General features: G+C 55.4%; 2 protein-coding genes across 2 annotated transcripts in view; both read right to left on the bottom strand.

Annotated features, from left to right (window-relative positions):
• The window catches only part of CHAT (choline O-acetyltransferase), a 48,932-nt gene extending 30,173 nt beyond the window's left edge, over positions 1-18,759 (bottom strand). Inside the window, exons 1-8 of the mRNA XM_045876258.1 lie at positions 18,505-18,759; positions 17,395-17,420; positions 16,310-16,390; positions 13,699-13,887; positions 12,758-12,876; positions 11,313-11,366; positions 9,779-9,959; positions 7,544-7,721 (exon numbers count right to left, since the gene is read on the bottom strand). Of these exons, the coding sequence (XP_045732214.1) occupies positions 7,544-7,721; positions 9,779-9,959; positions 11,313-11,366; positions 12,758-12,876; positions 13,699-13,887; positions 16,310-16,375 (787 nt within the window). The 5' untranslated portion in view covers positions 16,376-16,390; positions 17,395-17,420; positions 18,505-18,759. The remainder of the gene's footprint in view (positions 1-7,543; positions 7,722-9,778; positions 9,960-11,312; positions 11,367-12,757; positions 12,877-13,698; positions 13,888-16,309; positions 16,391-17,394; positions 17,421-18,504) is intronic.
• A 1,853-nt stretch (positions 18,760-20,612) lies between these two features.
• On the bottom strand, positions 20,613-22,166 carry SLC18A3 (solute carrier family 18 member A3). Its single transcript, XM_045876257.1, has one exon. It carries the CDS (start codon positions 22,164-22,166, stop codon positions 20,613-20,615), a length of 1,554 nt encoding a protein of 517 aa, XP_045732213.1.
• Between the last annotated feature and the right edge of the window lie 2,361 nt (positions 22,167-24,527).

Here is a 24,527-nt window from a genome sequence, read left to right as displayed (position 1 = left end):
GAGGGAGGAGGGTCAGAGGGAGAAGCAGACTCCCTGCCGAGCAGGGAGCCCAATGCGGGACTCGATCCCGGGACTCCAGGATCATGACCTGAGCTGAAGGCAGTCGCTTAACCGACTGAGCCACCCAGGCGCCCCTGTCCTAGAGTTTTATAAGATGTTAGTACTCAGAGGAAAAGGGTACAGGTGAGATTACGTCTTATAAGTGCATGTGCATCTACAATTATCCCCAAATCAGTTTAATTAAAAAAAAAAAACGTTCAAGAACCAAGCATTGCTCTTTCTTCTGGGTTTGAAACACCCTGCCCACAAAGGCAAATTTAAAGAGCTCTCATACTTCCAGAATTAGGGGAGGGGTGGTAAGTGGAGAAGGGCAGGAAATTAAAAAAAAAATACACCACCTCCCACTCATTTTGCACCCCAAATATAAAATGGAAAGCGAGGGCCAGAGAGAGGGCCACTGGGGAGAAATGAAAGAAAAGAGTGTACACACTCGGAGCATGCGGTATGGAGGGAGCCCAGGGGAAGCAAAGGAACAGCTCAGAGTTAATAAGGGTGAGGGTTCCAAGGCAAGGAGTACAGGCCATTCAGTCTGAGCCACGGATCACCATCACTGACAGAACAGACATTCAACAGGTGCCCATTTGCAGTTCACCAGATTTTTCTAGAGACGCCATGAGCCTTGGACAAACCATCCCCACAGTGTTTCCCCAAATCTAATTAAGAGTTATCATTTAGCAAACAGCCTCTGTGCCCCAGGCACCAGCCCACCTGCTTTGCAGCCCCTCCGCACCCCCTTGACCTAGCTACAAGAGAGGGCCGCCACCTCCATGTCCTAGCCTAGAAGCCAGCTCCAGGCCAGCAAGGAGGGCCAGGTCGAGCCCGGGTCTCTTGCCCAGGCCCCACGCCACTCCCTGTCTGGATGCCTTCATGCGCAGAAGCCTTCATGCTTCCACTGTGGGAGGCCCCAGCAATGCCTCCCATCCTCCCACCCCCGAGGAAAGAAAACAGCCTTCAGCCTCGGGAGCCCGGGAGGTATTTCTGGGCCAATTAAATCAGAGAGGCTGTTATTGCTAATGTGTAATTGGTTTTAAAATCAGCAGGCCTGCCTATCTCTGGATGACAATATTTAAGTAGCAAAATGCCCATCCCGAGCGGTTCTTGTAAACCATGACCGAGGCCTCCTCCAGACGCAGCCGCCTTCTGCCAGTTCCCTCCTTGAAAGTAGTGGCTCAGCTCTAATTGGCTGCTGGGGATAAATATTTACGGTGCTGTGTAAACAGAAGCATCTGCCCCAAGTCTGCTCGCAGGATTCTCCACGCAGCACCCAGGAAAGCCAGCGGGCTCCAGGGTGGGGGTGCGGGCTCTCTGAGCTGGCTCTCCTTTTCCTACAAATTGACAAGCGCTGTAGTCTTCCAGACTCAAGGCCGAATATCTAATTAAATTTCCAGACCAGGATAACAGTGTTGGCCCTCCTGGGTTCAGGAAGGCCACAGCTTCGAGGCTCTGCAGGGAAGGAGGTCCTGCGAGGTTACACGTGCCCTTCCTGGGGCCTCAAATCCCACCCTGCCTGCCGGGCCCTGAGGATCTCAGGCTTGGGAGACAGATGCCCTGATTCCACCACTGCCCACTTCCAAGGGGGGAACACTAGCTCAACCTGTTGGAGACACAGCCTCCTCTGTTCTGTGGGGATGAAATCCCTACCTCATAGGCTCTACTGAAGACTCAAAGCAACAAGGCACAGAAAGGGCCCAGGATAAGGCCAGCATCAGGGGGCCCTCCATGCACAGTAGCTGCTAAAACCTGCTTAAGTTGGTCCCAACCTGGGCTGCACGTGAAGGCGCTTTAAAAATACAGATTTCTTGGCCTTATTCCTGTCCCACTGGAAAATCCCTGGGATCCCAGAATCTTTATTTTAAGGGGCTCTCTAGATGATCCTGATGTTGTCAGCCAGCCCCAGTCACACCCACCACCTCAACCCACCTGGGCTTAGCGTCATGTTGCACTGGGCACAGGAAGCCCTCCTAAGCTACTCAGGGGTAAGGTCCCCAAATTTCCTCAGGACGCCTGTGGGAAACACTCCTTTGGTTTTATCCTGTCCACTCTTGTCCTAACAATCTTGCTTATTCCGGTCTCCCCAACAGGACCACAGGCTTCTGGGGGGCAGTGATGGTCCTGCTGGGTCTCTCAGCCCTTGGACCCCCAGGAGTCTATTCTGTGTTGGCTGTGGATGATTAGGCTGCAGATAGAGATGATGATACACTCACCTGTCCTGCACCACATTCTCAGAAAGCTCCGTGTGAGCAGTGCTGTGTGAGGGGCTCTAGGGTGTGTGGGGAACACCGGGGGCAGAGGGGGAACCTGGGCTTTATGGCAGCCAGCCGGCCCACTGTCCGGTGAGCTCCACCCTCTCAATGTCACAGCAGAGGGTCAGGCTGGGGAGCCTGTGGGCCGACTGAGGGACCTGTTGGGTTGGGGAGCAGAGTGAAGGATCAGGGACGGTCTCTCTAAGGAGAGAGGGTTGATAAAATCAATTGCCCTGCTGGTTCTCAGTGGACCCTATGAGAGTTCAGATTTTGTCTGAGCTCAGGTGCCTCGGTCTAGACCTCTGCCAGGACAATAGGAGCTCGGCTTGGTCAAAGCCTCCTGCTGGACAACACCTGCTGGGGCCAGTCAGACCCCTACCCCAGCCCCCACAACCACACCTGGAACCAGGAGAGTACCTTCCCAGAGGCTGAGGATTTGGGAGCATTGTTTGCAATGATGACCACCATCCTTGGGTCTCTGGCTGGCACTCCCATGCCCTGCTGCTCTAGTGTCCCCTGCATGGACTTATCCCTCAGCCCCCACCTTTCCCCTTCCGCGAACCCTTCATGACGTCTGAGTAGGGATGGCAGGTCCCCTTGCACTGTTGATCTCTTCTGAGAGTGTTCAGTACACCTTCTGCCTCAACAGGAGGGTGACACCCCCTGAGGGACACACTTCCCTGTGCTCTCTCCAGGAGACTATTTTCCTTCACACTCATGCACCCCAGGGCCAGGAGGCGTAGGTGGTATTCTTCTCCCTGTTCCTGCACCTGTGCAGCTCCTCCCAGCTTTCCCTTTGGAGCTGCAGCTATTAGACTTCTACCTTCCCACCCCCATCATCACTGTCCCCCCTATTGCTGCATTCCCCTGATGTCCTCACAACTCCCCATCATGCAGATCTGGGCTCCCAGTTCACCTTCCTCCTCCCCATCACCACTCCTGTCATCACTCCTGCAGCCTGAACGACTGTGTGGAGAACCCAGCCCACACCACCCTCCTCTCTCAGCCCCTTGATCTCCCACCTTTGACACTCTAACCTCACTCCCACAGTCATCACCACCAGAACTCATCACTACCAGGAACTGACCCCCTTTGAAGTCTCAGATTCAAGCATCCCATATTCTGAGCTCACTCTTGACTTTCTGATTCACACACTCTGCTATCCCTCCTCTGCAACATGTCTCATCTCACTGACACCTCAAAACCATCAACCCCACTACCTATTTCTCCTATCCATCATCCACCTCTGTTCTTTACCTCCCTCCTGTCATGGGCTGAATTGTGTCCTCTCAAAGTCCCCAAGTTGAAGTCCTAACCTCTTTCCAGGTATTTTGGTATTAAAAGAGCAGAAAAATGGGGCAGTTGCTGGGAGAGGATGGGAGTCAAGGGAATACCAATACCTCAGAATAGGACTGTACTCGGAGATGGGGTCTTTATTGAGGTAATTAAGATAAAATGAGGTCCTAATCCAACATAACTGGTGTCCTTGTAAGAAGAGATTAGGACAATAACATGCACAGAGGGGAGACCATGGGAAGACACAGGGAGAAGACAGCCATCTACAAGCCAGGGGGAGAAGCCTCAGAAGAAGCCAACCATGTCCACACCTTGATCTCAGACTTCTAGCCTTCAGAACTGTGAGAAAATAAATGTCTGCTGTTTAAGCCACTCAGTCTGTGGTACTTTGTTATGGTGGCCCAAGCAGACTACTACACCTCCTTACTCATTTCAGATTCCAACATTATAACCATTCCCTTGCCATACCTTCCCCGTGTCTCCCTCGGTTTTATTCTCCAACCAAGGCTGAACCTGGTGACCCACCTTGAGGGTCACCTGAACCTGAGGCAAAAAATTGCAAAACAATGCTAATTAATTTCTCCTAAAATGTATGACCCCCAAGCCCTTAAATATGAGCTCAACAGAGTCCATAATTCTCATCAAGTTTTCCAAGAGGCTATTTCATGTGTTCCCTTTTGTCTTCAGAATCCCACTGCCACCTCTCTCAGCTCATGGCCATGGCTCTCCTGATCTGAGACCAGAAGCCACCAGTCAGGAACCTCCTCACGTTCCCACTAGCATGGCTGCAGGCCCAGGTTTCAGTTTTCCCTGTACCAACCAAAGGCCTCTTATTCTCTGGGTTCCATTTCCATTTCCATTTCCTTTGCCTTTGCAAGAATCTCATGCCTCTAATGTCCTCATTAATAATTTCTCTTACTGGAGTACTTCCATATACTTGTCTATATACAACCCCACACTTGCCTCTCCTACTAAAGACACTTCCCTTGACTCCCATCCTCTCCCAGCAATTGCCCCATTTTTCTGCTCTTTTAATACCAAAATACCTGAAAAGAGTCATCTATGCTTAACTGATTCTACTCATTGACTGTGTCATCAACAATTTCTTCCTGCTGTTGGATCACACTCATTAGCATACAATCATTCATTCTTCCTACTCCCCAGTCTGATCTTGGTGAAGGTCACTGATGACTTAGGGTTGCCAAGCTCTGAGTCTCCTCTCTGTCCAGCTCTTCCTTGAGCTCTCAGCAGCATTCCAAGTGGTTGGCCACTTCCTCTTTCCCTTTGGATCTTCATGACTCATCTCCTGGTTTGCTTTTGACTTCACAGGCTGCTCTTTCTCAATCCTCTTTGCATCTTTCTCTACCTGACCTCCAAGGACCCATTCTCCTGTTTCTAGATGATCTCACCCAGGTCCATGACTTTAAATATCACTTATGTGCTGATGGCTCTCAAATTTATGTCTCCGTACTGACCTGTCTCTTGAGCTCCAGACACATAGATCTAATTTGACATCTCTACTTAGATGACTCAAGGCATCTCAAACCTGACATACTTAGAAAGGACTTCATTCTGCAGCCACTTCACCAACCTGGTTCCCATCACAGTGAATGCTACCGCCATCTAGGTTGCTTGAATCAAAAATCTAGGAATCTTTCTCACTTTTCTTTTCCTCCTTGTCACTTCTCCTTTGCAATATATCTGGAGCCCACACATGTCTTTCATCTTTACTCTCCACCCTAGTCCAAGTTGCCATTATCTTTCGCATCTATACTGAAATCTTTTCCTAAATGGTTTCCCTTCTGTGGGCAGGGGCTGCTCCAGGGAGGAGGGGTCTGTGAAGGATTGGTTGCCTGCTGTGCAGATGACACAGTCAGTGCCAACCAGAATAATAAGATCTCTGAAAGGGAGGCGCGTGGCCCCCTCCTCTCTGTCACACTTCTCTCTGAAACAGCACTCCCATTCAGAAAGCCAGATCAAGTGCCATTAACAAATTAATTCCGATTAGCACAGCCCAAGCACTTAAACCTCAAGGCAATCCCGTCCAGTCCTGCAGGGAGATAGCTTGGCCTGCTAATAAAGTGGAAACTGTATTGGAAGCAGAGGCAATTGTGTGATGCCTTGTCTCTGTCCCTGGAGGGGAGAAGAGTGGGATTTGATTACACCATGGTCTCCTGAGGGAATTAACTCACTTTCCCATGATAAGTTATTAATTCCCCAACTTGGTGGTTAGGTCTATGAGGACAGGATCAGCTCTCACACCCTCCTGTGGCCCGGGCAACCCCCAATTTAGGACTGAGCATTCTGCAGGTGCCCCATGATCAAATGAAAAATAATTAACTGGTAGGCAGGCAATAAGTCTGGGGCCCACTATCATTAGTAACCCTCCATTCTTTTATTTAACAAATATAACTGGGGCCCCACTGTGTTTGGCACAGCAGATTAAAAAGTTAGTCCAAACAGATAAGGCCCTTGTTCTCCTAGAACTTAGATACTAGGGAAGGGAGGCAGATAATCAGCATGCATAAACAAATGAGAGGCTGACTTCAGAGAGTGACAAATGCAATTAGTATAAGACAACAGGACAAGGTGACAGAAGGTGTTGAGTGGGGGATGCTCTAGGGGGCCTGAGGCAGTGACACCTAAGCTGAGCTCTGGATAGTGCAAGGAGCTAGTTAACCCTCGCCAAATAACTTTCTAGGGAGAGGGATCAGAAAATGCAAGTGCCTGTTGCCAGAGAACTGGGCTCCACCACATTTTCATTCTCTCAATACCTCCAGCATGGCCATTTTCGCCTGCTGGTTGCTCTCCTTGTGGAACCAGGCTGGGCAGGCGTGTTCCTGCTGGGCAGCTGGCTTTGCCCACAGACTGCCTGCCTGCCTGGATGCTATCCCTCCCTCCTGCCCCTCTCACTCATGTCCCAGAGCTTTGCTCAATTCCCACCTCTTCTAATGAAGCCTTTCCAAAGCCTCCCAAGTGGAAGGGCTCCCTCTCTTGCTGAAGTCCTGGAGGACGTATTTGGTACCTGCCATCTCTATTGCTTTACATGGTGGATGCTGCATTACTGTGTACTTGAATCTGCCCCCCACCCCCATGCTTTCCCTTCCCCTGTCCAGTGGGCTGCTCAGGGGCAGTGTCTTCATCCTCTCTGCCTCTGCCTCCTACACTTCCCAGGCCTCACCCAGGTCCTCAGCTGACAGACACTCAGGGGAGTCTGGATGGACACCTGGCCGAATGAGAGCCTGAGACGCAGATGGAGGTGCATGGAAGCCTCGCCTCTTATCCTCGAATCTCTAATGTATGCAAGAAAGGAAAGCACTCCATCCAATTCCTGGGACCAGGACTGGCTTTGGATTTGAAAATGAGTTTCCAGAAGGATGATTTAAAAATGTTAAGACTATCACCAGCTTTCTTATGGGAATGCTTAGAAACTTTCATAAGAGCAGTAGCCAGTCAGAAGGATAGTCAACCTGAAGATGAAAAGTGCTGGGACCGAGAAATCACGTGAAAGAAGCAGGGAACCACCCTCCCAGAGCTGGGCTCTATCCCGAATTTCCATGTGACAGCCCTCCCAATGACTCAAATCCTCCAAATGGGTACCGCCCTTGCCCACCAGTAAAGCACAACTGCTTAATTGCAGCCAGCCTTCCTCCAGCTCAAAACCTTCCCTCCCGCAATATTCCCAGACATCCCAGGATTCCAGTGCTAGTCAGCCTCATCCAGGAAGCTAGAATATTGCCGGATGAAATATGAGGGTACAAAAGGTGCTGTCAGTTTCCAGATGCCTCAGCCGACTTGCTGTCGGGTCCTGAGTTGGAGGGAGGCCTGAGCTCCCCATGCTATGGCAAATGGGGATGAGGCATGGTGCCCGACCCTGGAGGAAGGAAAGCCAATGGGCATGAGGATGAGATGAGCGTGGAGACGTGCTGGGCACTGCTGCTAACCTTTCACGAGGACCGTCCTGGCCTCAGCCCACTCGCTCCTCCCTTCTGACGTCAGCAGGCCGATTGGAGGCAAGCGTTCATCCTCGTTGGAAGCCATTTTGACTATCTTTCTCAACTGAGTGAACAGATCCCCCTCACTGAGACGGCGGAAATTAATGACAACATCCAAGACAAAGAACTGTGGGGGAAACAGGTCAAACACATCACTCATGGCAGCCAGCCCAAGGCGAAGGGCCTTCACTGAACCTTCACATGTGAGCGCAGATGGGGGATACTCAGGCCCAGGGATCTCAAGGTATGAGATGGCTCTGAACAGTCACAAGTTGGGGACCTACCAATGCTGTCAACTGTGCTGGACTCCAAACTTCCCCAAATCAAAGAAGGCCAGATTAAACTTAGCTAAAATAAAACTAGCTTCTGTGGTTCTTAGTTCATGTGGAGAATTAAGTATAAATTGGTACAACTGCTGTTAGAGGGCAGTGTCCATCCAAACTAAAATTGTGCATGCCTTATGATTCAGCAATTACTCTTCTAAATGCATACTTTAGCCTAAGGCTTGGAGAGACATATACTCTTGTGCCCAGAAGATATGTGAAGGAGTGTGCAGATAAGCTGTATTTGCAATAGCAACATGGTAGAGGGAGCCTAAGTGTTTTTCAGTAGGGGAACAGCTAAGTTAAATGTAGTGTATTCATCTAGTGCACGTCCACTCAGCAGTTAATAGGAATGAACTCGCTCTAGATACGGTACAGGGATAAATCTCAAACGCAATAGTCAGTGGAGAAAATTAAGCAAGTCAGCAAATAATATGCAGAGGAAGATTAAAATGGAAAACAACATGCAAAATGTTCTATCCCTATGTGTGCACGTATACATGTGTACGTGTGTGTTTAAAGTGAGGTCTGTGAGCTATCAGTCAGTAGCTTTGAAGCCAAAGTCATGGGCTTTGTGAAAGGTCTTATTCCTAGCCCCAAGTCAAGCTCCCTCTTCTGCCGGTTGATATGAGTACCTTGTCTCATGTCCTGAGCAGCATACTCATGGCCTGGTCCAGAGCAGGAGCCCTGAGAGCATTTCTGGAATGGATGAATACTGCAGCATGTGGGGGCTGGGAAATGATGAGTTTGACTTTTTCATGAAGATAGAGAAAAGTTCTTGTTTGTGGCCAAACTGTCAGATGGGCTTCTGGTGGGAACAGCCAACCTAGGATGGCAGACTTTCACTGAGCTCCTATCTTAGACTGCAAATGTCAGGTGAACTCAAGAAGAAAACATTGTAGCACAAATAGCAGGAGACTCTCTGGGGTAGGTGTCAAACCTGGGTTTTAGCAAAAAATAAAAACAAACAAACAAAACCCCAAACCCCAAAAAACCAACAACACCAAACAAAAAACCCACCAAAACCCAAAAAGCAAACCAAACCAACCAAACAAACAAAAAACAAACAAACAAACAAAAGCCCTAAAACAGCTTTTTGTCAGATGAAATAATTAGGTGGAGGCTCAATATAGAGTCTGTAGCCTGTGGGCACTGGTATGTGGTCAGGAGGCCTTATGCTCAACCTGTCCCCTTGGTCCGCATGGGCCCTTGAGGGCTCCTGGAAGTCAGTATGAAGTCCTGAGCTGCAGGGGGGTGGGGTGTGAGCAGGGGGCACTGGCCAGGTCTGCTAGGCCTCCTCAGCCTTGGACAGGCCATTCAACTTCCTTGTTTCCTCTTCTGTCAGATGGGATTCCAAGCTCCTCTGTAAGTCACTGTAGAATCAGGCGGGATGAACACGTGGAAATGCTGAGCCTATGGCCTGGACATGGAGGTCCAGACAGTCAGTCCGTAAAGCTGTCCATCTGTCTGTGTGTGGTCTCCAGGAAGACCACTGTCTGGGTGATTCATGAGGAGTCGCTGAGGCCATGCTGGGTCTCATAAACGGCCCACCATCCATCCAGACCAGCTGACCTGGCGGGTCAGGGCCAAAATGGGAGCCCATGGAAGTCATTCTCAATTGATGGCTCTCCTTGTTCTTAAAATCCAACTCATGGGAGAGAAATGGGACTGACTAGGAGTCTAATTTTTAGTATATGTGCTGCCGAAGCAAGCACTGACTAGGAGTCCAGGGACCCCACTCTGTCCTAGCTCACTGTGTATCTCCAAGAGGAGGTTGAGCATCTTTGGTGAAATCAGGACAGATACGTACTCATGCGCCCTCCCCAAGCCACAGGGGCTGCCGCAGAGAGGGGCCACTTACCTGGTTGCAGCAGGCCACGATGACGTGCTCTGGCTCTGGCATAACACTGTTCTTCTGGGCCACCAGTGTGTCCTGGGTATGGCCAGGGAGCCGGTAGGAGGAGAAGAGCCCATAGTACTGCTTCATACAGAGCGGCTGCCCTGACAACTGGCCCTTGGCCCAGTCAGTAGGGATGGAATGGCTGGAGAGCGGGGAGGGAGGCAGGGATGGGAATTGGTTCTACTTGACTTGATTCGGCAAAGCGGGGCACCAAACCCAGAACTGCATTAGGATGGCTGGATTCCCCACACTTCTCCTCCACCACTTCCTCCCCCCCTCTCTCTCCTTCCTTCCTCCATTCTTCTCTCCCCTCTCCCCCTTCTTTCTCTGTCTTTCCTTCCTTCTCTTCTATCTTTCCTTCCTTCCTCCCCCCTCCACTTCCTCCCCATCCTCCTCTTCTTTCTCTCTCCCTCTGTCTCTTTCCTTTGTCCTTTGTCCATCCCTCTCTCCTGCTCCTCCTCCTCCTTCTCCCTCTCCATCTCCTTCCCTCCTCCCTTTCAGGCAACAAATGTTATGGAGCACTCCTCCGTGTCAGGCACCTTTCTGGGATCTGGGCTGATAGTGGCAAACAAAACACGAGTGTCCTGTTCTAATGGGGCACAGGTCCTGGGATGTGTCGGTAGAGCAGAGTCAAACAAGCAGCAAGCTGATAAATGGGAAGGTTTCGGGTAATGAGACAGGGTGACAAGGACAGGCCGTGTGAGCTGAGCCCGGAGGGTAAGAGGCACCCCTGAGATTAACTGGGGCAGAGGGAGGGTAGGGTGTCCCACGGCTCTGCTGCTCAAAGAGCGGGTGCCGCACTGACCTGTGGGAATCAGAGGGAGCTCTCAGAAAATTGTATAGCAATTTGACAGCAGAATTTTATGTATGTTGAGTCTAAAATAAAAACAAAATATGTGGCTGTGTATTTTGTACCTTTGTACCATTTTTCTGCGAATTCATTTTTGTAGTGTTTTACATTTTATGAAATTAAAAAATACATTGGTCCTTCAGCACAGAACGTTTGAGGAGCTCCCTGTCCAAGCTGGAGAGGGAACCAGTGAGGTTGAAGTCAGGTACACAGGCTCAGCGTGGGGAGACCATTCCCCTCAGCTGGCAACTAGCAAGGCTGAACCCACCATCACCTCACTCCCATGACTCCTTCTCTGCCTTCCTGTGCATTCCCTAAATTCCTGATGCACATAACAGTGTGTATATGTGTGTTGCATTTTAAAGAGATCATGGAAGGACAGTGCTCACCCTAGGAAAAGGACCCATTAACGGTCAGATCAGCTGGGGTAAAAGTTATCCTGATGCTGGAGGAGTTGGGACGGGGTGGGGGGGGTGGGAGGGGCGGTAGTCCACCTTCTCTATGACAGGAGCCGGGAGCACAGAGCTGGAAAAAGACCAGGTCTCTGCCCTCCGAAGCTCCTTGGCTAGTGGGGCAGGGAGACAGATGAGTCCACAGGCTGTGCCAAATCAGGGCACTACCCTCCCCAGGCTGGCCCCATCCTACCTGTCCAGCAGGGTCTTGTAATGGAGCACACCAGAGATAAGGTTGGCTGCAAACCTGCAGAGAGAGACCAGGCCTGAAGTTCTCCTCTTAGGGGCCCAGGCTCCTTCCCTCTCTCCAACCTTCCTCTCCCTCTGCTCCACACCACCCCTCCCAAGCCCAACAACCACCCCTCCCCCCACTGCTGCCATCATGCTGCTGGGACTTCACAAGCCTTGGATTAAAATGGTCCTGTGGAGATACCTGGGAGGAGAGGACACTGGAAGGTGAATGAGGAGGAGGAGGGAGAGGAAGTCGGGAGAGGCCGAAGAGCAGGCAGGAGAAGGCTGGATGGTCAGGGGTGGGGTTCTCCCTAGGGAAGGACTGTGCTGGGGCTGGACTGGGCCAGGAACTCAGGTTTGGGGAAATTCGGTCTCCTGGGAAAAGTCAATAATTTGGTCCCCTTAGTGCTAATGAAAATGGAAGTGGGTGCTGGGGGGGGGGGGGGGGCAAAAGTTACCAGAGAACCGTACCACAGGACTGTGTCATCTTAACTGTCCACGGATGATGACCCCGGCTTAATTGCATCAGAAGGAAAATGCCCCCTTGGATGCAGTTTGAGAACTGTTTTCAGAGGCTGTTCTTCCGTCTATCTGCACACTTCCTTCTGCCCACGGGAGGTCGGGACTGCAGGCTGCCCAGCAGCTCCAAGGGGCTAGTCCCGGTGAGGAAAGAGAGGATGGGGGTCTTCCCAGCATCGCTGAGCCCTGCCCATAGGCCCAGGTAGGCCCTGCCCCTTTTGTTTTTTGTTTTTCCTCTCTGAACTGTCCCCGTGCTGTGCCACATTGGGTGTGGCTCTAAGAGACTCCTGTAGGGAAACCCTTCCTCCCTGCCACATCCCTGCATAAATGCTCACCCACTGCACCCCCCCATCAACATCAGTGGGCCCAGAGGCCGTTCCAGTGGCTCAGTGAGCCCTGAAATTACAGCAGATGGCAGAAGCTCTGGTGGCGGCAGCTGCAGGAAGGAACCGTTTCCACCCCCTTGGAGCCTCTGTTTAGAGCCAGGGGCTGGTGGGGGCTCAGCGGAGGTCCTCTCGGACAGCCTGGGGCAGTGTGTCCCAGTGACAAGTCCAAGCCTCAGGTCCTGTGGGGTCAGAGGGTACACACCTCCTTCAGGGGCCTCAGCCAGGTCAAGAATGCCATGGGAAGAGCCGGGGCCCGTGGCCTCCACTACTGCCCACCCCACCCCGAATAAATATGTTCTGAGGAAGACCTTGTGTTTGTCACTCACATAGCAACCTCATCTAACCTACTTCCCGGACCCATGGCCTGGGCGGCCTCTGTCTCGGGGGCGTTTGTCCTCAGAAAGCTCAGCCAAGGCACAAGCCTTGACCTTTCCTTCCAGGTCCTGGGACCAGGCTCCAGGCAGACTCTCAAGCTGTGAACCCAGGAGCATGGTGGCCTCACCTCAGCTGGTCGTTTGTATCTTGGAAGTGCTGCCGGGCAAAGATCACAGCCGGGCTGGAGTTAACAGGCAGGGCCAGGCGGTTATTGAGATACATGTCATTCAGCCAGTACTCAGACACCTGTTGGGGAGCACGGGAGGGGTGCCATTACCCCCAGTGGCCATACACACCCCTCTGAACAGGGTCACCTTGCCTGTGGAGAGCACCAGTCCCATCCTGGCAGCCCCAAGGGACACTTTGTGGATCACGCACTTCATTTATTCATTCCACAAATACACACTGAGCCCCACTTACATGCTAGGACCTGTGGGCTCTCCAGTCCACCGTGAGACTGACCTTCATCTTTGCCCCATGCCATCCCTCTCTTCCATCCAGGTTTCCTATTCTAGGTGTTTGGTACTTCATCCCTGTCCCCTACCCGTCCCTATGTGTGTCCTGTTCCTGCTTTTCCCCCTTTTTTGCTTCCCTGAACTTATCCCTACCTTCTGCTGCCCCATCCCTGTCTGCCATCCCTGTCTGCCATCCCTGTCCCCCATCTGTCTCCATCTCTGTACCCTGTCTTTCCTTATTGCCTGGTTTCTATCTCCTGTGCCCCCCATCTGTCCCCCATCTGTCCTCCATCCTTGTCCCTGTCTGTCCCCCTTCCCTGACCACCACTGTTTTCCATCTCTATACCCTGTCTCTCCCCATCACCTCATCTCTATTCCCATCTGTCCCCTCTTGGTCCCCATTCCTATCTCCCATCCCACATCCTGTCTATCCCACATTTTTGCCCCTTGCTATCCCCTTGTTTATCCTCTCTTCCCTATCCCCCCATCTGTCCCATCTTTGTTACCTACCTGCCCCTCATCCAAATCCCTGTCTCCATGTCTGCTCCCTGCCCCCCACCCTGTGTCTGCACTGCCCCCTCTTGGCGGTCTGCCCCCTCTCAACAACTCTTACCCAATTGGCTGTTTTCTCCTGTCGTTCCAGGAGCTTCTGCTGCAGGGTCTCACCAAGGCCACCAGGGGCCCCAAACCGCTGCACAATGGCCTGGCTCCTCCTGAACTGTTCCTCAGGTACTAGGTGCTGCATGCATCGCAGATAAGTTGCCAGGGTCTGCTGCAAGGGGGGCACTGGAAGTTTGGGCAACTCCTAGAAGAGAGAGTTCACAGGCACTTGCTATGCCTGTTCTTTTTTTTTTTTTTAAAGATTTTATTTATTTATTTGAGACAGAGAGAATGAGATACAGAGAGCATGAGAGGGAGGAGGGTCAGAGGGAGAAGCAGACTCCCCGCCGAGCAGGGAGCCCGATGCGGGACTCGATCCCGGGACTCCAGGATCATGACCTGAGCCGAAGGCAGTCGCCCAACCAACTGAGCCACCCAGGCGCCCGCTATGCCTGTTCTTATGTGGGGTCCATAAGACTATGCCTGTCCCCACGTTGGTCTCCAGAGTATGTCTCCATTTGTCTCTATCCTTGTTCCCCGTCTTGGGTCTTGCCTAATTCCAGGACTTGGCTCAGCAGAATTATGACCTGAGGAAGCTTCCGTTTGTTTTTTTCTGATACCCCAGGCCTGCCCGCCCCCAGGAGGGGATACAGTGTAGAGGAAAAGACCTTGATGTTGGCACCAGACAGACCTGGGTTCATGCACTGACCATGATGCTGACAAGCCATGTGATCTTAAGCAAACCACCTCACCTCTGTACCTCAGTGTCCTCCCCTGTAAAATGGGGGTAGTAGCCTCTACCTCTCATAGGATCAAACAGATCCTATGTGAAAGTGCTTTTAAATCACAAAGAATGGGTCTAAGGTGAAAGAGATCTGTTATTGATATTGGCAGCTGGTCACTCTTAATTTAGGAGTTGTTCCCAGCTGGGGCTTCAGAAGCTAGTTTATCTCTGGACCCAAAGGGTGTAACACTGATGGAGAGATTGGCTCCTTCTTCCATCCCCTCCTTTTCCTTCTTCCTCACTGAGCTAGTCACAGTCAGAAACCACGGCTTTTCATAGTACTGATTCAAGTTTACAAAGTTGGTGGTAGGGGGCCACCTTCTTTCAGGGTTTTTTTCCCTTTGGGGTGGTGGGGGTAGGCTGTGGAGTAAAGGGACCCATTGAAAGCTTGCCTCTGCTCTGTTCCTGCTGCTGCATGGGCTGGAGCCCTCCCCACTGCCACCCTGGGCAGACAGGGACCAAGCTTGGGAGCCTGTGCTGATGAATGAATGGGAGTCCTTGCCTGCCTGATCCTGTCTTTAGAGCTCACTGCCCTAGGGGGAGGGAAGAGGGTGTCAGTGCCAACTATAAGCTGCTTATGCCCCAGGGAATGCTCAAAGGTGAGGGTGGTCTGGGCAGCATTCTAGGTTGCTCAGCCCACTTCAAGAGAGCCAGGTCCAGGCCCCCCACCCGGCTGCTCTGGTTCCCTCTTCCTTCTCTTGTGGTCTGGGGGTCTGTGTGGAGGGCAAGTGGGCAAGCACCTGCAGAAAGCCCAGCCCAGCTGGTGGCTTTGCCAAGAGTGTCAGCAGGCCTGGTTGGAGCCCCTGCTAGAAACAGGCCACCCTTCCTCAGGGCTCTGACAGTGTGCTGGGACTCAGTGATGGGGAATCCGTGATGGGTAAAACAGAATGAGTCAGGAAATCTCGGCCCACATGTCTCAGCCCCCTGGGGCTCCTCCCCAGACTCTCCTGGGCTGCTGGCCCATGCCTGGGGCTGGAGACAGGGACATGTACTAATAAGGGTCTTTGGACACTAAGGTCTCAGGTCAGTACACATTTCATGGGCAGTTCATGTGAGCCAGGCCCTGGACTGGACTCAGGGACAATGGAGAAAGAAGGCCTGCTCTCAAGGAAGCCCCAGTCCAATGGGAGGGACATGCCATAGACCAGACTCAACAACAGAAATGTCTGTCAGCTGTAACAGTCAAGACAATGTGGTGAGCAATTTCATGGGGAGAAGCCCAAAAGTTCTGATTAGGGTTTCAAATGAAGTCCTGGGTAGAGGTGGCAAGAAGACAAACATAGCAGGGGGGCCAACACTTCGACAACCTGGAGATCAGATGTGCTGCTCCATCACTTAGGAAGATGGGGAGGGAGGACGCCTGCCTAAGGAGGGGTGGCATTGTCTTAAGCCAGTGGGGAAGATGGTGCCTAAGGCCCCAGGACTGAACTAGGGACGGCAGCTGGGGCTGGGATATGACAAGGCTTAGAGAGTTCAGTCTTACCCTAAGGCAACTCCACTGGGCTCAAAGCCTTTGGAAGTGAAACTTGGGGAGACGGAAAAGCGTTGGAAGAAGAGTACCTGGCCCAGATCAAGGGCTGTTCCTGGCCTTGGGAGTTAGGAAGCATGGTAGTCAGCAATTCTTCAACATCCCCTGAAGCCACTCCCTGCCCCTCCAGGCTCTCCCAGACTCCTCAGCTGGCTCAGGGCAGGACTGCAGCCTGGACTTCATACCCGGCCGAGGGCAGGGCTGGTGGACAGGCAAGTGCTGGGGGCCAGTCCTATACAGGACTATTCTGGAAGCAAGGGTAGGTGAGTGGGGAGAGCAGGGATAAGAAACAGGACTCCAAAAGTCACTCACAGGCTCCTCCTCACTGCTGGGAGTTTTTGCTGCCATCTTTTGGGGAGCTTTTTCCAGTATGGGCATCTTGGCGACTCCTGGCTGGGGAAGCAGAGGTGCAGACCTGGGGGCCGAGAAGCAGAGAGGCATCAGTACAATAGCCACATAGAACTGCCACGGACCCTTCACCTCCCAGAGCCTGACACTCCACCCCTACACCGTGAGGAAGCCAGAGCTGCATATGGGCCCCAATTACACAGGGCCTCATTTTAGACCTGCTCCCCAATCTCCCAACCCCCAGACCAGCCCCCCTGACCACAGTGTCCTTTCTGAGTTCCCAAATAGGATAGAGTGGGGTCTGAAGCAAGCCTTTAGCTGACACTCGGTCCATAAGATTGTCACCCAGGCTCAATTGGCCACCCCAGGCCAGAGTGGGGAGAGAGTTGAGCTGGTTCACTCCAAATCATGAGGGGTCCTTGGCAGAGCACTTGCTTTGTTCCTGCCTGGGACCCAACAGATACATGTTTTGCTGATTAAAATCTCTCCTACTAGGACTGTGAGCTTCTCCTGTTGTGTTCAGTGCTTCATCTCTGGGACCTAGCCCGGTGATGAGCATGGAGTAGGATCAGGGCTGGGTAGCTGAATAAAAGGAATGCACACATGCCTGAATGTATATAGGTCCTCTAAGGCTGTGGGCTCCAGGACACACTCTGGGCTGACTGGGAGCCTGGCCTGTGGCCAAGGCAGGGGTTGTGGTGGAGGACCCTGGGGCCTGCTGGATGGACTGTGACTTAGGCAATCTCTGGTTTGCAGGCTCCTAGTGTAGCATGGAAATGCTGAGGGACAGTACAGGGCAGCTGGGCAGTCCGGCCCCTGGGGGCCACCTGACTCAGCCTGGCGAGAAATGGATTAATTTTTTATTTGCAGTAGAAGTGACCTAGGACGAGAAGGGCAAAGGCCTATTTTTAAGGCTACCCTCTACCCTCAGCGAACCCCCTAAGCAGAGCCTAAGAGCCACACACCTGTGATTTCCACTCACCCATCCCCTATTCACCCCCAAGAGCCTAAAGCTGATGTGTAGCCCATTTTTATCCCCCACCCCCCACCCCAGGCAAGCACAGCCCAGGTGGGGGGCTAGGCTCCAGGCACAGTTGACCTAAGGACAGAGCATCCAGGAAGATGGATGAAGCAGGATCAGGAATGGAGGAGCCTGGGGCTGCTGGGCAGGACTAGGCAGAAAATACAGAACCCACATTAACTCTGTGCCAGGATGCCACCGACTAAGTGGTCCCCCAAGCTGCTGAACAGCATAGTAGCTGCCCCGACACCCTGCAAAATGGAAGCAGCGGCATCCAAATTAGGGTCCCTGGTAGGGCTGCAGAGCTCTGAAAGGTTGGTGAAGGCAAGGTCAAGTTGGTAAAGGCCCTAGTGCAACTGGAGACCCCAATATCTTGGAGAGGTGTGAGATTGGAGAGGGCTAACACCCTGGGGACCAAATGGGAGGGACTGGTCCCTGTGGGGCAGCCCCTTGCTTTTCCTCTTTGGCCCATGGGCCCGCAATTAGGAGGTGTATGTCTGTAGGTAAGTGTATCTTTCTGTCTGTCTCTGTTTGGTGCCCTCTGATCCATGCTGCCACCAGCCTGGCTTCCGAAGGCAGCCAGGAGGGGTCTCTGCTCTGCCCTGGAGGCCCAATCCCAGCTCCGCCCCCGCAACACTGGCAGTCCCTGCTCTCTAGGGACTCCCTGGGATCCAGCTCACACTTGCCACCTGAGGCTGCTCCGCACCTCCAGCCCTCCGCGACAGTCGGGTGCGCAACCGCAATTCAAAGGGGTCCGGTGAGACCTGCCAACGCCCTGACTGGGCACAGAAAGTGCAGACCTCGGCATTGATCAGTTAGTTGGGGATCCAGGAGAATAGAGAAGTAAAGATACGCACGTGGAGTCGCGGAGCCTGATGGTCAAGCCTCTCCAAGCCCTTTCCCCCTAACTTCTCACCGTCCTGCCCCCGGACCCCCAGCCTCCACTCGCGGTGGGGAAGCGCCAGAGCCGCGGAATCCCACAGTCTCCCCGCGGTTCCCCGACGGCTGCTTCGGTTCAGGACTCCCGCGGATCCTGGGGCCTCTGGATCCCCGCGCGTTCCCTAGACGGAGCCTTCCTCCACCGCCCTCGGCTCCCTGCGCTCTGCTCCCCGCGCCGCGCTTCTCCAGCCCCTCTCACCTGCCCTCGGCTCTGCCGCGTTGGCTGCCGCTCCACCGCACCGAGCAAGACTGGGGGCGGGAGTGTGAGCCGGAAGGGATCCAGGGGCGCGTAAGCAGTACGGGGGTGGGGGCCTCTGTCCGCGGTAGCGGCTCCGACGTCGCCGGGTCCCCGCGGCCTCCCTACTGGCTGCCCGCGGACCGGCCGCGCCTGTGATCGCCTTCCTCCTGTTCCTCCTCCCTCCCCTCTCTCCTTTTTCCTCCCTCCCTCAGCCCCACCCCGTCTCTCTCGCTCTCAGTCCTCTCCCCCACCCCCGCCGCCGCCTGCAGCGATCCCACCTCCCGGCCCCCTGCTCCGGCTCGGACGGCTTTCTGGACGAGTTTGTGTAAGGGTAGCGGAATCCAGGCCCGAGAAGGGGGTGCAGAACATTGCCCCGCCCAGGCCCATTGCCCGCTGCCCAGCTTTCCCCAGCCCCGGCGCTCTCCCAACTCCATTATCCTAGCCCCGGCTGCGTCTGCAAAACCCGGGGGAGGGTTGGGTCTGGGGAAATCTGTGCCCTCCCCGCCGTCTAGGCCAGGCTCAAATCATACAACTCCTTTCAAAATGATAATCATCATCATCATCATCCTGTTTGTTGATCACTGCAGGTTCTCCTTCCTTTTCTATTCCCACCCCATCCTTGCTGGCACTATGGGGCGGGGGTGGGGGGGATGGGGGGTGGGGGGGAGTGGAGATACAGACCTGAGGATGCTTACAGAAACGTAGCCAGAGGCAGACACTCCTCCCAGACAAAGCACTCCTCCCCCCACCCCCACCCCAGATATAGATCCTTACACACCAACACACACAGACAGACCCACAAAGACAGACCCTGCCCAGACAAACACACACAACAGCCCAACACGCAGATCGAGGACAGACGTGCACACACCAGCAGTGAAGACTCTCACAGGCATTGTTTAATACACAGGCGTACCCCAACTCTGCTGCCTCTCCATGCCAGAATTGGAGGACTCTTCGGCCTTCATCAGGCCGCAGGCTCCAGGACTGGGAGTGGTCTGCAAACGGGGGCCTGCAGCTCCGGAGACCCGCACTCAAGGTGGGGAGACTTCTGACAGCCTTGGCCAGCTGCATCCACCAAGGCCGGGGTAAGGGTGGGGGTAAGAGGGTGGGGGTTGGCACCCTCTTCAGTCACGACTCAGACCCGCACAGCCAGGACACAGCAGGCACACCAACTGTTCCCCCACTCCTCGAAGGATAGAGCCCAGCTCTCCAACGAACACACAAGACTGAGGGCGGACCTCTGTCCGGAACAGCTCGGCCCCTACTCCTCACCGGAGCCTGGACAGACCCGGATGCCGGGCTCGAAGGGAAGCCCACCCCCGGCCTTCAGAGCTCAGAGGCTGACACCCGGAATGTTCTCAAGAGGCGGGGCCTAGCGCCCGCGGAGGGAGCGGGTCCTCAGGCTCCCCCGGGCGGCGCCCTGGGGCGCTGCGCTGGGGCTGGGAGGGAGGGGCTGTCGTGAGCTGAAGGAAGTCGTGTACTACAGGGTGTCCGAGGGTGGGAGCCTTTGCTGGGTTTGCTTTTTTTCGTATCTCCTCTATCAGGTAGCAAAAGAGCCACAGGCTTTCCGGGTGCTTGCCAGGCTCAGACCTGGATTAGGGCTAGACACCGCTCACCCTCCCCTCTGCCCTGGCCCTCTGCCCGGCCGCCCACCCTCATCAGTAAAGAGACTCGGTCTCGAACAGATATAGTTTATTGATTCGGGCCAGAAGCACCGCGGTGGAGGGGGCCAACCTGGCACTGAGAGAAACGGAAGGAAAGACAGACAAACGCACGGTTCTACACAGGGGAGCCCCGAGGTGGCGCCTCGCGCACCTCTTTATCTCTGCAGGACCGTATCGCATCGTGTGCCTCCGTGCTCTACGCCCCACTGGACGAGAGGGAGGGAGGCACAGAAAGGGTCATAGAGAGGGGATCCCGACAGGGAAGTCAAGACGGGCGAGGCTGTGGAATACTCGTTGGAAGGGGCGGGCCCTGCGCCGGAGATGGCCAGTGCTCTCACAAAGTAGCCACCTTGACCCAGGGGGTGGGGAGTGGGTGGGTGGCCTGGAGGAGTAGCGGGACTGCTAGCTGCGGGCGTAGTAATTGTTGTAGACGTCCTCGCACTCGTCAAAGGGGCCGGAAGGGCTCCGAGGAGCGCCGTCCGGGTCAGACACCGGGCGCTCACGCAGACGCACAGCATCATACAGACCCTGCGGTGGCTCATCCAAGAGCACATCGCGTTCCGAGCGGGAGCGCCTCAGGAGGCCCACGTTGCGCAGCAGCAGCAGGACGGGCGCGTAGAGCAGGTTGGCCAGGCCCATGCCGAGGCTAAGTTGCGCAAAACCGAGCGAGTGCACTATGTGGCCCGCCACTATGGGCCCGAGCGCATAGGCCACGGAATAGGAGATGTCGGCGATGGCATAGACGCTGCCGTAGACTGAGACGTGGCGCACGTCCACGAGAAAGGCGAGCGTGGGCAGCAGTGCCGTGTCAACCAGCGCAATGCCGAAGCAGAGGCCGCAGAGCGAGACCACCAGTGGTGCGAAGGAGCGGCAGGCAGGCACCACGCAGGAGCTGGCTCCGATCACTGCCAGCCCGAGGGCTCCGTACAGCCACTGCAGGTGTGGGTAGCGCGCCGCCAGGCGCACGGTGAGGTAGACGCCTAGCACGTGCGGCACAAAGGCTGGCAGCCAGGCCATGCCCCTCTCCCATTCAGACGCCGCCATCGTGTGCTCCATCCACGTGGCGATGGTAGGCTCGAGGAAGGCAAGGGGGATGTTGCAGGTGGTGAGGGCCCCAGCCACCACGGCGATGTAAGGGTCCAGCATGAGGCGGTGGATGGGTGTGCCCACCGGCAGGTTGGCCCGCGCCCGCGTCACAGCGGAGAAGGGCTTGGCCACCACCAGCAGCAACAGCGCGTCGAACAGCGAAACAGCGGCGAGCACCAGAAAGGGCACGTGCTTGCCCGCGAACTGGTAGAGAAAGCCCCCGAAGGGTGGCGCCACTAGACTTCCAAAGCTGATGAAGGCCAGCGCCACGCCCAACGCGCGACTGCGCTCGGGCTCCTCCGGATACTTGTCGGCGATCATGGCAATGCCGGACGTATCCGCAAAGGCCGAGCCCAGACCCTGCAGGCTGCGCGCAGCGAAGAGCGTAGCATAGTCTTCCGCGAACGCGAACAGCACGGTGGAGGCGAACAAGACGCCCAGGCCGATAAGCAGCGGCACGTCGTAGCTCATGCGGTCAATGAAGGGCCCACTCAGGGGGTTCACCAACAGCTGCAGGATGGCTTTGGAGGCAAACAGCACCCCGATCTTCACGTCCTCACTCTCCGTCGCTGTCTTCGGGGATTCCGAAGTGTTGCCCATGTTGGCACTGCCAGTGGCTGGAGTGGACGGCTGCAGGGTGGTCACTTCGGTGTTCGGGCTGGGCCTGCCGGCCTTGTGCATGTGGGCAATGTAGTCGGGCACGATGGGCACGATGACCATGTACAGCATGTTGTCCAGGAACAGCGCCACGCACACGATGACCAGCACCAGGCGCCGCTGCCGCCGGGGATCCTGCAGCACGGCGCCCATCGCCTCCGACAGCTTGATGGCTGCCGCCCGGGCCGGACCCACGGGCGCCGCGGGTTCCATTGCCTCTACTCCGCCGCTTTTCCGAGGACGCCTCCGCCGGGGCCGGGCGCGGGCGCCCTGCAGTGCAGAGACCGGGGCACCGAACTTCGCGGGCGCGGTCCGCGCGGCGCAGCGCCCCCTGTGTCTCAGGTGGCTGCAGGGCTCATGGCCCTGTGTCCCGGGAAAGGCAAAGACCCTGTCCCTCGAGACGCCGCGGCTGTTCGGAGCCGAGCCCGGACCCGCCGCTGCTGGGCTCAGGGGCGGTCAGGGAAGGCTGGCGCGCCGAGGGGCCAGGGCCAGAGACTGAGCACGCTGCGCCTCCGGCTCCCCGGGCGCCGTCCCCGAAGCGTTGAAAAGCCGCCCGCGCGGACCGAGGGGCATGCTGCTGCCGCCCGCCCGCCCGCTCGCTCGCCCAGCCGCAGCTCTCCCCTCCCCTCGCGTCGGCTCTTGCCTCCTCCTCCGCCGCCTCCTCTTTTTTTCCTTTCCACTCGGGGCTGTGACGCGGCGAGTCTCGGCCCCCGAGTGGTGCCCCGGCCACTTGCGTCGCTCATGCTAATGCGACGTCGGCGGGGCGGGGGCCGGGGGGCGGGGCGCGGCCGGGCAGGGGTCCCCTTCCCAGATGCGCCAGGACTGGAAACCCTAGAAAGGGGGCTTGGTAAGAAGAGAGTTCTGGCCAAGCCTCTGAGGATGGATGCGCCGCGCGAGGAGCGGGCTGTCTGTTCCCCCCCGCCCCCGCCTAGTTCTAGGACCCGCGGGGTTTGGGCCCGCTCTTTCCCCCTCCCCAGAGGGTCGCGCAGCGGCCGCTCCCCACCGGCCCCGCTGGAGAGGAGGGTGCCGAGGGCTCCAGATCTCCGCCTCAGCCTGGATCTCGGCGTACAGCCGGCAAAGAGCCCCCGAGGTGAGCGGTGGCTGCGTCCATCAGTTCTCGCAGCTGAAATGTGGGGCGGCGATTGGTGGAGGACCGGCTGGGATACCCCAACCCTTTCTCTGGCCCCACCCCCTGGCCCCTTCCTCCCCCGGGAAGGGAGGGGGAGACGCAGAGACTGCTGGGCCCGGTTCCGACAGACCGGCCCTTCGGGAGAATGTCACAGCAGAGAATTCCTAACTATGAGCTTCTGGGGATAGAGGGGAGAAGTCGCCTCGCTTCCACCAAGGGCCCCGAATATCAGCCCTGCCCCTCCCACCCTCCGGTACTGCTTCGCCACTTTCTCCCAGCCGGTACTCCCCCTTTCAGCTTTAGCTGTCCGGGTCCCCCAGCTCCGCCTCTTCTCCTTTCCCTCCTCCTGACCCCCTCCCCACTGTAACTCCTCCTAGGTGCTCCTAGCACTAGAACAAGCCCTCCAGCCTCTTCAGCGAGGTCCCGCCCCTTTCCATACCCCATCCCCTGCATACCCCTCCCCCCCCCCCCCCGAATCTCCAAAGCTGCCTCCAAGTCCCAGGTGGGCTCTGGGAGTGACATGGCCGGGGGTCTCTCTTGCAGCTGTAAGAAAGCCCGAGTGGGCGCCGAGCCCACTCCCACGGCAGGACCCAGCAGCTTTGCTCTCATCCGAGGCTCAAGGGAGGCTCACCTTCTCAGAGGGCCGCACCGCCCAGACGCCGCATTCTCTGCAGACTGGCTGAGCCGCCCTGGCTGCGCGCTGGGCCTGAGTCCCCCAAAGAACCATGACCCTAGATGGCACATCGAGTCCGTGTTCCCGTCCAAAGCTGGCAGGAGAAAGGCTCTGAGGCAGCTGAGGCTGGGATACATGTGTTGTTGAGATTACAGTTTGCCTTTTCCAGAGTCAGAGAGGAATTTTCCCATTCTTCTGGTCTCAAGAGCACACTAGCATTAGATCCAGCTTCTTTCTCTCCTGTGCTCCCCACCCCAAGCGAGACAGGGGTGATGCAATGCATGGAGCTTGGGCTTTAGAGACAGATGACTGAGGTGGCTCCCAGTTCTGCCACTTACTAGTATGGGTGCCAGGGAATTACTTCACCTCTTTGTCCTCCAATTTCTTTATTTGTAAAATGGGGTAGTAAGAGTACCTAGTGCTTAGGGTGCCTGACACATAACATAATAAGAGTGATATAAGTGCTTGCTATTGTCGTTACTATCTGTAAAGTGTGTTCTTTTATCTTTCTTTCACAGTAGTGGGTCTTCTGAAGAGCAGGTAAAAGGTACAGGGGCATCTTGGCTTCCTGGCTAATCCTTATGGTTAGGTGGGCATTGTGATTCCAGGCTCTGTCCTCGCTGGTGGGAGCCCCAAGGGCAATGGCAAGTTGGCTTCTGTCTTTGAGATGGCTATGGGATGAGGTGATGGAGACCAGAGTGTCAAGGTGAGAGACAGCGGCTTTGGTACCTGTTGCTTAATCTTCCCCCACCACCCCGTCCCAGGCACCCCA

Source organism: Mirounga angustirostris, unplaced genomic scaffold, assembly GCF_029215605.1.
Source record: "Mirounga angustirostris isolate CCGP_5_RB_7025 unplaced genomic scaffold, mMirAng1.0.hap1 SCAF_6, whole genome shotgun sequence".
NCBI classification, from domain to species: Eukaryota; Metazoa; Chordata; class Mammalia; order Carnivora; family Phocidae; genus Mirounga; species Mirounga angustirostris.
The sequence above is the reverse complement of the archived record's forward strand: the minus strand, read 5'-3'. Positions and strand labels throughout refer to the sequence as shown.